The following is a 14,983-nucleotide window of genomic DNA, read 5'->3' on the forward strand; positions in this document are numbered from 1 at the left end:
AGGCCTGGTGAAAGCCAAGGAACGTGGAAGCGTACAGCACCTGGTTAAGCTGCCTTGTTTGCTTTGAAGACTTCATCTTCAGTGACTGCTGTTTGTCGTTCAGAACCTCAGATGTTTAAGTGAACTACAGCAGTGAAGCAGGAAGCCTCTGTCCGGAGCAGAAATTGCCGATGTTAAAGAAAATAAACCATTTTCTCTGTCGATAGATGCTATATGGCATGAGGAATCATAGAATCACAGAATAGTTGGGATTGGAAGGCAGTTTAAAGGTCATCTTCTCCAGCGCCCCTGCAATGAGCAGGAACATCTTCAACCAGATCAGGTTGCTCAGAGCCAACCTGACCTTGAATGCTTTCAGGGATGGGGCACCTACCACCTCTCAGGGCAACCTGTGCCAGTGTTTCACCACCTTCATTGTAAAAAATTTCTTCTTTATATCTAGTCTGAATCTACCCTCTTTTAGTTTAAAACCATTACCTCTTGTCCTGTTGCAACAGGTCCTACAAAAAAGTTTGCCCCCATCTTTCTTACAAGCCCCCATTAAGTACTTCAAAAAAAGTGCATACTGTCAGCAACTTCATTTAAAAAAACCCAAAGGATCATTGGAGGTTTTGTAACTTTTTATCACAGGCTAAATTAGCATTTTCTCTTTTGCTTTTGTCAAGCGATTAAATAGGTTTCTGTACAATTTCTGTAGTTTATTTAGAATGTGACTTTGCCAGATGAGTACATCCAACAAAATGACAGCACTTACCATCGAAGTTAGAATTAAACTATAACCCAGTGACAAGTGCATTCAAAAGGCCCTGCCAGATAAGTAGAAGGAAATATGTTCATAAGATTTAACAAGAACTGTTTACACAGTTCAGAAATTACTGGACATAGTCAAAAGTTACCGCCTGAATAAAGAGCAGGGTATTTGGGAAGATGTGCTTAAGATTTTTGAGAGGAAAATACATCCAATTTCTTGTGAAAAAAGACAGAGTGATAAATTTGTATGTGATAGGAATTAATTGAAAGACATTGACAGTACAGGAAGAGCAAGCTTGAAGTGTTTGAAAGATAGCTTTTAAACCTGGGGTTTCCCTCCTGTTGTCTACACCACATCGAACGAGGGAGGACAGCAACAGTAAAACTTTTGTTGGCAGATGAGACTGTGCGTGGAATTTTGGGGGTTTTCTTGTTATTTTTTAAAAAAAGCTTTAAATGAACCTGTACTGTTGATCAAAATAATCAAACAGTGTTGCTAATAACCTACAGGTAGTTAATGCAGCTTATTCGCAGCGGGTAATGAGGAAAGACAAGGAATTTTCCTATGCTTTCCAAATTTCAAATATACTTTAAAGGGCATATCAGCCTCAAACATTCTAGTTAATATAAGTAGGCATCGTTAAAACAATAGAATACTCTAAATTAGTTTTGGCAACAATATTGTGGTAAATAATTTGGCAGAGCATTATACTTTTTTTTACCCAAAGTGGGCAGTTATTTCGTTTTTGGCTCAAATCCCAGTTCAGCTGAAGCCAATAAAAAGCTTGCCACAGACTTTGATAGGACCAGAATTGAATGCTTCATGACTCACATTTTCAGGAACTGCGGTGAGGAAGTGCGCTTCCATTTAGTACTTCAGTTTTGCTCTTCTAATGAATTCACAAAAACGCCAACAAAAAAACCCCAACTCCAAAAATTAGAAATATGTAATGCTTCTAATACTCTTAATCAGAGGATTTGATAAATAGTAAGCTTTCTTATTTCACTGAAGGAAAAAACAGGTTAAGTGATTTGTTTTTCAGTTGACAGAGCCAGAGACCACTTTTCTGACCCTCAGTTATTTGCTCTAACTAATAATCTGTCCTGATTTATAAATGCACACTGTAATCTTATATGATGCCGCAAGGGCCAAGTTTTTGGAAATTGTTCAAGGCAATGGCTAACAGCATTGTGTGACACTTTTAAACCTATTCTGAGAGAAACAGAATTTAAATACTATATGATTTTTCCCAGCGTTTTGTTTAGACACTCCTGTTTTCAACTGTCATAGTAGATCTCTGTTAATTCACAAAAAATTCACTGCCTTTCCTACTGGCCCTTGAAAGTCCAGAAGTCAAAACACTGATGACGTACATCTGTATACAAATTATATTACACTTGCTGCTGCTTTGCTCCTCAACATCTGCCTCCTCACCCTTTTCCTCCCCCCTAAGGACACTTATATTTGCTGTTTTCTATATTCTAATAGCAACTGCATTTTCAAAAGAAATTCCATGTAAAATTTGGAAATGTAGTAACACTTCTGAATTCACAAGTCATCATAGACTACCTCTTGTTGATTTTTCCTCTGCTAACCCTGATGATTCATAAGTTCTAAAAAGAGACAAGATACAAGGGAAGAGTGTGTTGGGCCAGGAGTCAATGTATTAAAGAAGAAAAACAAACTCAACCCAAACAACAGCCACTCAGAGGAATTTTTTTCCCTTTACGAAAAGAGGTAAGTTTACATTATGTTCAACTACCTTTTAAACTTTGCTCCTCATTTATAATAAGCAGAATGTGTCTTGGAAATGTTCATGTTACATGCAACCAGTATCTGAATGTCAGTCACTGAATATTTTGAGTATCTTCATGGTCTAAAATGGAGATTCTGTGAGTAAATTTGAGTGTAATACCCTACAGAAGGTACAGTTTACTGCCCAAAGTACTACAGCATTGATGTTTTAACAGTTACACCATCTTAAAGTTTTTTTGTTAATTATGAAGGACAAGGTTTTTGCTTGCATTGCATGGAATCATTTGCAGATGATTTTTAAGAGTAGAACCACCAAATGTCAAGTGATTAAATAGGTTTCTGTACAATTTCTGTAGTTTATTTAAATGTGACTTTGCCGGATGAGTACATCACTGTTAGTAACATTAAAGAATCTGAATCCTCACAAGCACTCTGAAAATGCCTTTCCTTGAAAGCGCTCCTGTCAGTCCCATTAAATTAGTCATTTGAGTCCCAGGAAGAATCCAGAGAAAAGTGTTCTATAGCTCAAGATGCACATTAACAAGTTTAAAAATTGTTAGCTACATGAAAAGGAAACATGGGAGAAAGCTTATAATTTCAAATCTTCATCATAATTGTATTTTGGTTATCAACACTGATCTCACACAATTCACTTCAGTTTTACAAAATCGTAACCTCCAAGAACTTCAGAATGCTTTTACAAGTAGGGCAGAAAACTGGGATTCCCCATCTCGCAACAAGAAAGAAGATGCAGATGTTAGTGTCATGTCAAAAGCCAAATCTGATGCTGAAGCTTCAGGAGTAAGAACACAGCCCAACATCCAGCGATATCAGCTGGGTTATATGTACTTTTCAAAGGGTAAGACCTCCTTGTGTAGCATTTTTCAATGCGCTCTATATTTCAAGATTTAGTGCATTTACAGATTAAAAATCTTATAGCAATCTTCTGCATCTCAATAGCACTGTAGGTTCTAGCATGTTAAACCTCACAAAATTCAGCAAAATGTTACATATAAATATTCAATCTTTATAATATAAAGTGCATTTTAGGCACCAAATTAGAATACCATTTGCTGCTGTGAGCAATGGTCAAATGGGAGTGTGTGTATGTCCAGGTGGGGGCAGAATTTGTTGCTTTGTAAAAAAAACATCATTGCATGTGTCCAGCTAATATAGCTATTGTAACACAAGAAAACACCAGCCCAACCTGCTGCCTGCAAGACCTTCTAATACGGCTTCCTGTGGGAAGGGACAGCAGTCTCGGACTGTGACTTGCTCAGCACGGCAAGATTTGTAGGCCGTATAATGCTGGGTGTTGATATTTTAGTAAGATGTAAAGTTAAGGGTGGCTACAACTGGAGATATAGAAATTGTGTTGATACAGTTAAACAGTAACTCCCTGAAATTCTTGACTATTGCTCTGTGGATAATGGTTATTTATCTAATATGATGCTTCATTCTACTTATAGGTATCATTTTGTCATCCCAGCAGGTCAATACAAACTTATGCAAAGTGCTTCTGAGAGGTAGTTTGGCCTTTGATTCAAGAAACTAAATATCTTTTTCAACGTTTAAATTTTTAAACAGCAAGACAAACATTACCTGTAAAACTTGAGTACTTCTTTAACAAGGGACAAATCTCTAGCTATTTGCTTAATGTCCCCTGACCCACAGTACTCATTCTCCTCGAGCTGGTATTTAACGCTGAATACCAAAACCATTTGATAAAAGTGTATTTTGTCAAATGGGTAACATGCCATGCAATTAATGGTTCCTTTCATCCAAAATTGTAATCACAAAAATACAAAAAATTGAGTAGTGTCTAAATCATTGTAATCCACAGTGTAATCCAGAAGCAGTGATATGTATAATTTGAAAGATCAAATCATTAAATGATTTTCATACTCAAATCTATTACTAGAACAAATAGAAAATTCACACAGCAATGAAGTGAATACATCAAACAACAAAGTAGACTTCTTATGGTGGTTGACAGTATTAACAGTCACAAAGAATGATTAGTGTCAATAAAACCAATTAAAAATACTGTTCCTTCTAAAGAAAAAACACATGAAACTATTAATGAAACATCAATAGCACAGTGGGATGGCTCAAAGTGCATACGGAAGGGGGTGGCAGTACAAGACTTAGTCTTCATGCGTTCCGTCCTTAGCACAATAACCTTGTGCAGAGAATAATCCTGCAGCCTTTGGAACAGATCACCTCCGATCACCCCCATGTGGGACCTTCACTTGTTCCTAGTTGCACTAAAGATCTTTCACATTTTTGTAAACTGTCTTGCAACATGCAAGGTAGCACACACTTTTTAAAAAAGCATGTTATGTTTCAGTAAACCCCCCTCACCCCAGAAGGGGGTTTGTCACTAAGGGGCAGGAAGTGACATAGACTTCTTAATTACACGTACTCCTTTCGGGGGCCCTGGATAAGGGGGTGGTGGCACGTTGTGTTGTCCATCTGAAGTAACTGCTTGCTCATAAGTTGGTAGTCCTGAATCATCCGTTCTGAGAGGAAGTGGGTTTAAAGAAAATTCTTCATGCCTTCTGAAGATGCTAGATGAATTACGTCTTCTACTTCTTGCATAATCCAAGTACCTAAACAAAGTTAACAGCATTATAAGTGGCAGCTTTTGTTTTAAAGGGAAGAAAGAAAAGTCTGTTTGGTTTTTTACACAACTAAAACAACAACAAACCACCCACCAAAAAAACACAATGACAAAACCAAACACAACAAAAAACACTTGCCTTAAATGATCATAAAGACTAGAAGCCAAACACTGTCTCCAAACCACAGGGTAAGAACAGCTCAATAATGTGAAATTTACAGGGAAGAGGAAGCACAGAATCCTCTTGTATTCCTTTCAGGTTTAGGATAAAGGAGCAAGCAGGGCTAGAGAATTGGTAAAGCAGCATTTCCTCCAACCTACTCATCTCACATCTGAGGTAGGCTGCATGCCATGAAGAGCACACAGCCTACTTCAAAGAGTGAACAGAACACATTAGACTTTCCATTGCAGGCCACAACCTATTAAAACGATTCCATCTTTTTAGTAAGAATGTTTTGGAACCAAGAACACACAAAAAAAAAACCCCAAAGGTACGTCAGCTCACGCAAGTGTTGTTTTACATTCTTCTGTTATTAACTTCAGCATAACTACTGCTAGTGCTCACCTAACTGTGCTTCCAGGGAAGTAAGAACTAGAACTCCCGTTGGATTCTCTGAGGATACAGTTAGACCAACCCACAGTGATATTTATTTCCACTCTGAAGCAAGAATTTGTTTTGGTGTTTGGTTGGTTGGGGTTTTTTAAGCAGTGAAGTTCCTTACCCCCGTGGTTGCCTTGATTTGCATCTACTTTTGCAGCAGTAGAAGATAAGCAGTGCAATTATAACTAACAGTACTCCAGCGGCAACTAGACTGATGAGAAGTCCTGTAACATTAATCTTTTGTAGCGTCTCATCACCTGAAGAGAAAACATTGGTTATTTTCATTATGCATTCTTTCCATCTACAGAGCATTTGATATACACTGTAAAATAGTACTTTTGCTGTGCTGTAAGGCTGTTCCTTTCCACAAGTGTCTTAGCTTTCTGTGAGAAGCCTTAATATCTGTGGAACACAGCTCAAGAGTATCATTCACATTCAGCTTAAAGCAAAAGTGAATAGTTATTGCCTTTTCTGTACATGAAACTGTTGAGATGTCTGTCTTCTAATGCCTTCCAAATGTTACTTCATGTACTTGTGACCTTGATCAGGCTGTAGATCTTTTCTCAAGTCATACTGACCATATTTTAATAAAACATCTGGCATAAGAATACTCTGAATCTAAATCGGACCATTACATTACTATTAAAGAAATGGGAGGGGGAGAACAAAAGAAAACCATAGAAAGCAGCCACAGAATCACTGCAAAGTTTACTGATCATGTAATAATACAAAAAAGAAATGGACAAGAAAATGAAATTGTTTTTACCTACACACTTATAGTGGATCCCACTATGAGACGCCTCAGTATGTCTTATTGTATCAGTATCAGTCAATGCAATATACTTGTACGGTTCACAGTGAATTTCAGTAAAAAGATCAGTTCTGATTTTGCTAATGGAATGATGCATGGTGCATTTTTTAAAATGTGCTATTATAACAAACACAAAATATTGCAATATAAGAAATGAATAAAAAGATGACTTACCTATTTTTATTCTAGGGCCTTTAGTTGAATAGTCTTTCCAAAAATCCATCTATAAAAACACAAAGGATCAAATTTATGTGAGATACATAATTGGCAGGCTTATCGGCGTTTTTTTTTAATATGGTACCGCAGGCAAAATTTAACAATGGCATAAACAGAAGCAACTCCTGCTGAAGGATTTGCATTTGTTTATCCCACCATATTTTTCTCATACATCCAAGTTTGCATAAAAGTTACAATTTCACAAAGAAGAAAATGGCAGCTGGTGAAAGAGAAAAGTGCATTCGGCTGTCCAGTGATACCTCATCTTTCTGCCTGGTTACAGTAGAAGTTAGCATATATTCTGACACTAAAAAAATGCTTACAATTAATCTTTGTAAATCCCTCCAGAAGAGTATTAATAAGGCAAAGTCAAGTTCTTAAGAATCAGGCATTTGCATGAAGAGTATTTGAATTCCTATCAGCTAAGAAAAGTAATCGGAATCATTTAAGAGAAAAACCTTTATGTTGCATGACTGTTATGCCTTAAATGTGTTTAGTTATAATTTCCACTTTTGCTGCTCAGCAAAAAGACTCCATTGTCAAGAATCCAATTTAACACTTTCACCTTCTTCTGAAGAAAATGCTAGCAATGGCAAACTAACATTTCTGCCTTCAGACCAGGAGTGCATTCCTTGCTCTTTCTGCAGGTTAGTGCAGAGCATGCCTAGAATCGCAAAGGGCAAGAACCAGTCTTCAGACAGCCATCACATTCCACTATTGGGCTGAAAGGTTTCTTATGGATTTTTTTCCTCTTTCTTTATACAAGGTTTCTTCCTAGGTAGCAATTTAGAAGATACTGCTATAGGAATACTCAGCAATAGCTGAACAGTAGATTTGCTCCATACTCCTCTCTTCCAAAACACTTCTTTGGCATGACACAAAGACAGTTAGCCAGTTAATACATAAAGCATGTGGAACACATTCAAATTGGATGCTGAGAAGTTACTAAAAAAAAAAAAAAAAAAAGACATTTTGAAAACACGTATAGGTATATTCAGTAGCAATACTTCTGAAGTTTCATCTGTATCTGTTTGCAGAATTGTCTTTAAGACAACAGTACATATTCAAGTGTATTTACTGCTTATCTAAAGCAATAACCCCATCTAACTGGGGCCTCTGTTCCACAGTAAAATAAGCAATCATTTTAAGTGCTGTTTTCAGAAGGGCTACAGTATTTAGATACAGTAATGATTTAATAACCTCCTTCGGTATATTAAATTCAGTTTGAACAGCTACCGTTTTATCAGGGTCTTCAAAAATTTCTCTCGCTTCTTCATAATTGCACAGCTCTTCAAGGCATTCTCTTTCCAGGTTATCAGCTGTGAATGCTTCAAAATCAAATCTGTTATTCAGAAGATGTCGTCCAATGAATAAATTTGCCTCCTTTTCTGATGTGAACACTAATGAAAAAAAAAATTAAGTTGATTTAAACCAAGTTAAAATCACTAAATTTTGTATTTTTAAAGAATGGTTAATATCCTAAAGAAGCACATAGAGACTTCTTCCCCTAGCATCTCTCAACTACGTATAGGAAAAAGAAATATCATGGTCTCCTCCTAAAATGTCTTTTTCACTGCTAATTTTTCTAACCATGCAATTCAAAATAAACGTGTTTTTCTTTCTCATAAAACATTTCAGCTATTCCTTATACTGGCCAAGAGAATTTGATTCCCGTGATTATGTTAAAGTTGTTCACGTTTTGGCGTTGTCCCTTCTGGGATGTGGGCATCAGGTTTTTTCTGAAGAACAAAGTAATTGTCACAGAAAGCAGAAATTCAGTCAGGTCCAAACCCAGCAAGACACTGACCTACTGGAAGAAGGAGGCAAGGCGGGGGGGGGGGGGGGAATCTCTTCAAAGGATCCTCAATATACATTCATCATTTGTATTTTAAATCACGGTAGCAGAGTTCTGTTCATTCTGCATTTGTTCTCTTTTCACAACTGTGGCAGTAAGTTTTATGTAAAGGTTGCCATATTGCCAAGTTTATTTGTTTTAAATTAGTCTGTAACAACAGGCACGTCTGAAGACATTTAATTCTTTTCTTCTTTTGTGCTTATTACAGGCTCTGTGAGACATCACGAAGTTGTGAGGTGAGATTCCAGAAGAGTTAGTGAAATTATAGAATGCTTTGGAATACAGGAATGCATTTTCTCACCAGGCATTTTCCATAGTCAAGTTTTAGCCTGCTCTTGCTACTGGGTTTTTTTTTGGTTGGTTTTGGGGTTTTTTTTTTTCCATTTTAAATCTTTATCTGACCAAACTAGTTTTCTGGCTTGGTTTACAGTGAAAGCCTAATCTGTATTCCAAGAAATTCAGACGATATGGTTAAGTAAAACAACTAGAGGATTATTTTTGCAAGAGTAATGCAGAAACAGCATTGTTACATACCAAGCCAGACGGCTAAAAAAGGAGATGAGATGCAGTGTAAAGTTATTCCGCTACAAATTAGCTCTGTGTTCTTTTTAGCTTGTTTGATCACTCAGGACTTTTTACCCCAATACTTACTGTTAGATCTTGCAATGGTATCTCAAAATGGTTTGCTCTGAAAACTAGGAAAACTGCAGTGTAACTTGCATATTGGTTGTTTACATCTTTAATATTGTAGTATATTGAAGGAATATTACAGTATATAACTTACATACTATTACAGCATATACTGAAGGAGCCACATGTGTGCACACACATTTGCATAGGAAGGGCAATCTGTTATTCTAAAGTAATTGCAAGACAATCTAAGCTTAAAATATTTATGCTATATCTAAGAGTATTCGGAGAGAAGGATAATAAAATAAATTTAAAAAAACCGTAAGAATTACATGGGAAAAAATATTACCAATATTCTTGGTTCAGAGCAAATGACAAGAGTAACTTCAGTCTTCTGAAACAGAGATCTTCAGTTTTGCTCAGTAATGTTTCACTCCTTACCATGCAAGTAGCATTAGTTATACTTCTGAATTAACTTAGATAATTGATGCATTTTAATTAACGTGGAGTGTACAGGTGAGCTGCCTGGAGCCCTGGTCCCCTAATTCCCAGTGATATATGCTTCTTTTCTCTTTGGAATAGTCTTTATTCATTTATGCGCACGTTTTTCACTTTGTAGGACACAGTCAAAGTACACCTATTTCCATCACCAAATTACCTGCAACCTGGTGATTAAGATTGTATTTGGAGAATGAAACAGAGCAATTTGAATTCTCTCCTATATGTGAGGGAACTGTATGCCGTTCTGCAGTTCACCAAAATGGTAAATGCAGTTTTAGGATACCTAGCATTTACCATTAAAAATGCATCCACACCGTGTGCTCAATAAAGTAACTGTGGGTAAAAGATGTTCAGAAAACACTGAAGGGGTAACCTCTCAGTGCAGGCACCCCACATTCTTGGCAACTGTTCTACTTGCTTGGACAAAGTTACTTAATTGGATAAAGGGTTGGGCCCCTCTCTTTCCAGCTCTTTTAAATGGAGGAGTGGTGTGGGCCTATTGTCCGGAGAGGGTTCCCTGCCATGAACTCACAGGAAAGAAGCAGCCTGATGTTTTATGCCCCAGAGCAATATGGATTTTAATGAATAACCTGTCTCAAGCATTTTTCTGCTAGCTATGTGTTCTGCTCAACATACTACTGCAAAGGAGCCTCCTGCTCAGTGTGATGACTCTTTAAAGTCTGTCTTTAGGTTTTAGCACTCCTTATCCGTGGAGGAGACCTGACAGCTAAGTTATAAACTCCTTTTTGAAGCCCTGATGCTTAAATGTTAAGTATCACACAGCTTAGCATCACACTACTGGAGTCCTGGGGAACTTTTAAATTGTTTTTACCTCAATTCCTCTCTGCTTCCCTCCCTCCAAGGTGAAGAACTGCATTTGCAGCACTGTTTATCTTTCAAGGTGTTATGTTGAGAAAAAAATATCATCTCAAAAAACAAGCAGAGAAGCCCTATCAAATGCAGAGCAACTTCAGATATACAACTGTGATATGCTCAATTAGTACCAAAACAACACTGTCTTAATACGGATTTCAAACTTTGGGAATTTTGATGTGACTTAAGAGGATTCTGGTTATATCAATGATAGTAATCCTAGAGAAAGCTTGGTTGTCCCAGTCTGCACTTAACTACTGGAACTGATGAGTATTTAGTATTGACACCCAAGTCAATTATCAGCCATTTCAGTTGGTGATATTCAAATATTCTAAAGCTAAGTGTTAAACAGCTTACTATTTTTAATGAAGTAAAGAAAAACCCAACAAAACCGAAACTATTTCCATACATAAAAAGATTTCTCAGCAGAAGCAAAGTTAAATACAGTTTTATTTTTGAAAACATAAAATCACATTAGAAGTAAGTTACCGTCTTTCCATTCAGGTTGCTTCATGTCATTTACTCTCCCTGCACAGTGAGGAAATGCAAACACCATCGCACACAGTTGACACAGCAGCACCAAAACCGCAAACATGGTGTGGTATCTGTCGGGCAGAAACTAGCGTGAGTTAACAAAACAAAACAAAAGACAACGCAATCTTCTGAAGCGTCACTGATGAACCTTGAATGAATCCTATACGTGATGTCATCTACCGCAAGCACCCACAAGCCGCCGAGGCTAATGGGTCCCCGAGGAAAGACGCCGATGCGAACTGGTCCTGCGTGTCGCTCGGGGAGTTCCCACACCGCCCCCGGCCCCGCGTCCCTCCGCGCCCGGGCAGGGGCCGGAGGCGGCAGCAGCCCGCCCCGCCGGCACGTTAGCGGGGCAGAGCCCGCACCAGGGGCGGCAGGTGCGCTCCCGAACTCAACACAGCGGCGGGTTTGCTGCCAGCGCAGCTACGCCGGGTTGGAAGTGCCGCCCGACGTAAACAGACGTACAGGATCCATTTTGCCAGCAGAGAGCCCGCGGCAGCCCCCGACGGCTCGGCGTGCTGCGCTCCCCTCCCCGGGAGGGCCGTAGCTCTGCCGGGAGGCACCGAGGCCGGCCCCGCCGCCTGGGACGGGCACAGCCCCCGCCGCCCGGCCCCGGGCTCTCCCCGCCCCGCCCGCGCCCACCGCGAAGGCAGCCGGCGCCGCCGCCCCGGCACCAGCCTCGCCCCCGAAGCCCACGGGCAGGCTCCGGGGCAGCGGCGGGCACCGGCCCGGCGGCGCCCCCCCAGCCCGTCCGCCGCTGGGGAAGGGGCGAGGGGGCTCCGCAGCCCTACCTGTCCCGGCGAGGCTCCGGCGGCAGCTGAGGAGCGCGGCTGGCGGGACAGCGCCTCTCGGGGCGGCGGCGCTTCCTGGAAAGGGCGCGGCGGAGGCGCAGGGCCGTACCTGGGCCGCCCCCCGCTGCCCACGGCCGAGCCAGCACCGGCGGGCGGGGGCTGCCCTGCCGCCCGGTCAGCCCCCAGCCCGAGGGGACGGGACAGCCGGGCGCTGGGCGGCGGCCCAAGGGAGCAGGGCGGCAGCCCGGGCTTCGTTTCCAGCAGCCTGGCCGGCTGCTCAGCCTGCGGCCGGCCCCCCCCCCGCCCCGAGGGCAAGTCAGCACCCCCTGGCCCTTCGGCGGGTGCCTTTCACTGCTAAAACCGACCTTTCCCCGCCGAGTTAACCGTGATGCTGAAAACCTGGTTTGGCTTTTTGCTCCCCAAGAGTAAAGCCCTTAGCCTAATGGCAGGGTGCCTGCCGGGCCGGAGGGGTGCGGCAGCATACCTGGTAACTAGCTGCTTACCCACAATTAATTAGTTACCTAACAGCAAACTGGGGTGTTTGTTTCCAGCAAGCCTTTCTAGCCAGGCAGCACCACGGGCTGGAAAGGGCCGGCATAGCTTTTGCACGTGTTAAAATAACTTTGGTGGGTTTGTTGGGGTTTTTTCTAATGGGTGCAGAGAGACCTTAATGTAAACCTTAACGGTAAAGGCTGGAGAGCGGCGATGTGGTCCCAGTGTGGTCCCCTGAAGCGTGTGAAGCTGGTGCTCGTGGGTGTGGGGAGCACCTGGTGTGGGGGCCAGGTTCCAGCGTGGTCACCCATGCCAGCTCCTGCCTTGCGAAGGGACCGGGAAAAGCAGGTGAGTAATTCCCATTGGCTTTAAGAGTATTCTTCCAGCCTCTGCATGTGGTGCTTATCAAGGGCAAGAAGTGGCATTGAAAAGCCTTTTAAAAGGTGATGTTGAGAATACCTTTGTAACTCTGTGCCAGTAACATTAAATTTGGGATGGGTTGGGCTAACACCCGAGAAACTCTTGAGGCACACCAGTGGAATGACTTTGCTACCAGGAAGGAAACTCAGGGACTGAGATCATCTTGTGTCTGTGCTAGCACATCTCCTGTAGTGGCTTTGGACTGTATTATTTGTTTAAATGTTGAAGTGGCTTGTATGTATGGAAGCAGGAAAGAGTAGAATGAGTGTATTAGATAACGCTGGTGGAAGCGATCAGATATTCCCTGGAGAAAAACAGAAACTTCTGATGTGTGAAGTAGGAATTCTTTGGAAGAATGATGGCTGTAGTTAAGTATTTACTTCGTGACATCAGTGCACTGCAGTAGAAGGGGTCCTTGGTGGATATGTAACTTACAAGCTGGAATGGCTCTAATGCTTTTTAGCTGGTGGAGATCTCAACAGAAAATGTAGTATGATCGTGTATGAGCTTATAACACAGTGGAGGACTAAGATAACGTTGTATAAGAAAAGAACAGGACAGATTATTATCTAGACAATACTAAGGAGACATGAATGCTTAGTTGCTGTGTGTTGGAAAATGGGAGAAACTGCCACTACTTTGTAAAGGACTTTACAACTTCCTCTGGTGTACCTCTGTTCAGCTCTCACCCCGAGTTCCTACATTGCTGTCTCTGTGAGGGTGCTGTCAACCAGCAAAATAGCTGCTGAGAGCTACAGTGCGAGGGCATGAATGTGCAAGAATTCTGTGGTGCATTGAAGTGTAAAACACCTGCATGCGTATACAGAAACTTTTAATGTGTCATAACAACAACTTTGTATGAGGAACCTCTTGTAGAAGCAACAGGTAAATCTCCATTGCATTATGCAACGTTGCATATTATGATTGAGAGAGGGGAAAAGATTTTAGAATTGTGTACGTATGTCATCTGGGCAGTGGATGTGCATCCCGCTGTCCTCGGGGCAAGAGTGACCCCCGGGGCCCAGCTCTGCCTGCATCTGAGGAGAAGGCTCCAGGTGCGGGCTGAGACACAGATCAGCCCCATCCGTGCTCTCTGCTGGACCTCACCCCTGCTCTGAAGGTGGAGGAGCAATGCAGTAGAAAGCCCCTCAGGTTTTTAACACTCACCAATGGTTACTCAAAGGTTTTTCTCTGTGGACCTTGGCAGAATATTTGTGCCTTCTGTCTGTGTGTGCATGGGTGCTTGTGCATGTGTAGTGGAGGTTTTTCAAAACCATGCCTCACAAAATATAAACAGTATAGATTATTATTGAGATGTAACAAGAAAAGATTAAGTCGTCATACACTGGAAAACAGGAAAAGGTAGTCTTTACTCTGGAAAATACTTTCTCCTACATGCCCTTCTGAGCTCACCCTGCATTCCCATATGCCTGTCTCTGTGATCGTAGGAATTGTTGGTAAAATCCTCACTGAGGGCTGCCATACAGGTACACAGATGTGTGAAAACTCTGTAACATGTTTGGATGTTAGTCTGCACAGAAAAATGGGTGAGAAGCTAGTAATGGCAAATGTTGTAACGAGTGTGCATGAGTCCTCTAGTTCCTTCTTGTATTAATGAGATAAACCTTTCTTGTGGTATACTGTCACTACATATTCTTATTAAGACAGAACAACAAAGACAGACAGCAAGGTTTACCCCTGCCCTCCATCAGCTGTGGATCAACTCCATTATTCCCGTGGTAGGAGCCACCAATACTTTGATTTTTCTCCCCTGACGCTAAGACTCAAGTTTGCTACTTAAAGCAGCAGCACAGCACCAGGTGTAAAGACAGTAGTGCACACAGCTTGAGCTAATTATTATATAAGGAAGTATTAAAATTTCAGGGTTATGCTTAGGTAATGACTAAAAATGTGCTTACATTCTGGCTTGTTATACAGATCATAAAAAAATACATCCAATTAACAAAGTTTGTCACTGTCAGCATACTAATCTTTATGGGAAAGTTACTCAACTTACAGAGAGTAAGTGAAAGCCTTGCAGGGCTCAATTTCACATACCGTTGCCTTGGTATTCAATATTTGAAAGGGAATGGAAATACTACCAGTGCTGATGGGGAAGTGAGCACCCAC

At 41.1% G+C, this 14,983-nt stretch overlaps 1 protein-coding gene across 1 annotated transcript; it reads right to left on the reverse strand.

The window, feature by feature from the left end:
- Positions 1 to 2,830: 2,830 nt before the first annotated feature.
- Positions 2,831 to 14,336, reverse strand: PRRG4 (proline rich and Gla domain 4). The gene is made up of 7 exons (XM_055814179.1): positions 14,267 to 14,336; positions 11,942 to 12,374; positions 11,106 to 11,221; positions 7,994 to 8,157; positions 6,716 to 6,764; positions 5,852 to 5,987; positions 2,831 to 5,118 (listed from the first exon to the last, which is right to left on the reverse strand). Exons 1-7 carry the CDS (start codon positions 14,334 to 14,336, stop codon positions 4,890 to 4,892), a joined length of 1,197 nt encoding a protein of 398 aa, XP_055670154.1. The 3' UTR covers positions 2,831 to 4,889.
- Between the last annotated feature and the right edge of the window lie 647 nt (positions 14,337 to 14,983).

This window comes from Falco peregrinus, chromosome 9 (assembly GCF_023634155.1).
Source record: "Falco peregrinus isolate bFalPer1 chromosome 9, bFalPer1.pri, whole genome shotgun sequence".
Taxonomy (NCBI): domain Eukaryota; kingdom Metazoa; phylum Chordata; class Aves; order Falconiformes; family Falconidae; genus Falco; species Falco peregrinus.

Bases quoted from the DNA above. Each gene is read 5' to 3' on its own strand.
- PRRG4 (XM_055814179.1), bottom strand. From the start codon at position 14,336: ATGGCAGCCCTCAGTGAGGATTTTACCAACAATTCCTACGATCACAGA. The intron at 12,375-14,266 runs GTGAGCTCAGAA...CATTAGGCTAAG, and splicing joins CAGGCATATGGGAATGCAGG to GGCTTTACTCTTGGGGAGCA. The intron at 11,222-11,941 runs GTAGGGCTGCGG...TCTGCCCGACAG, and splicing joins CCGGAGCCTCGCCGGGACAG to ATACCACACCATGTTTGCGG.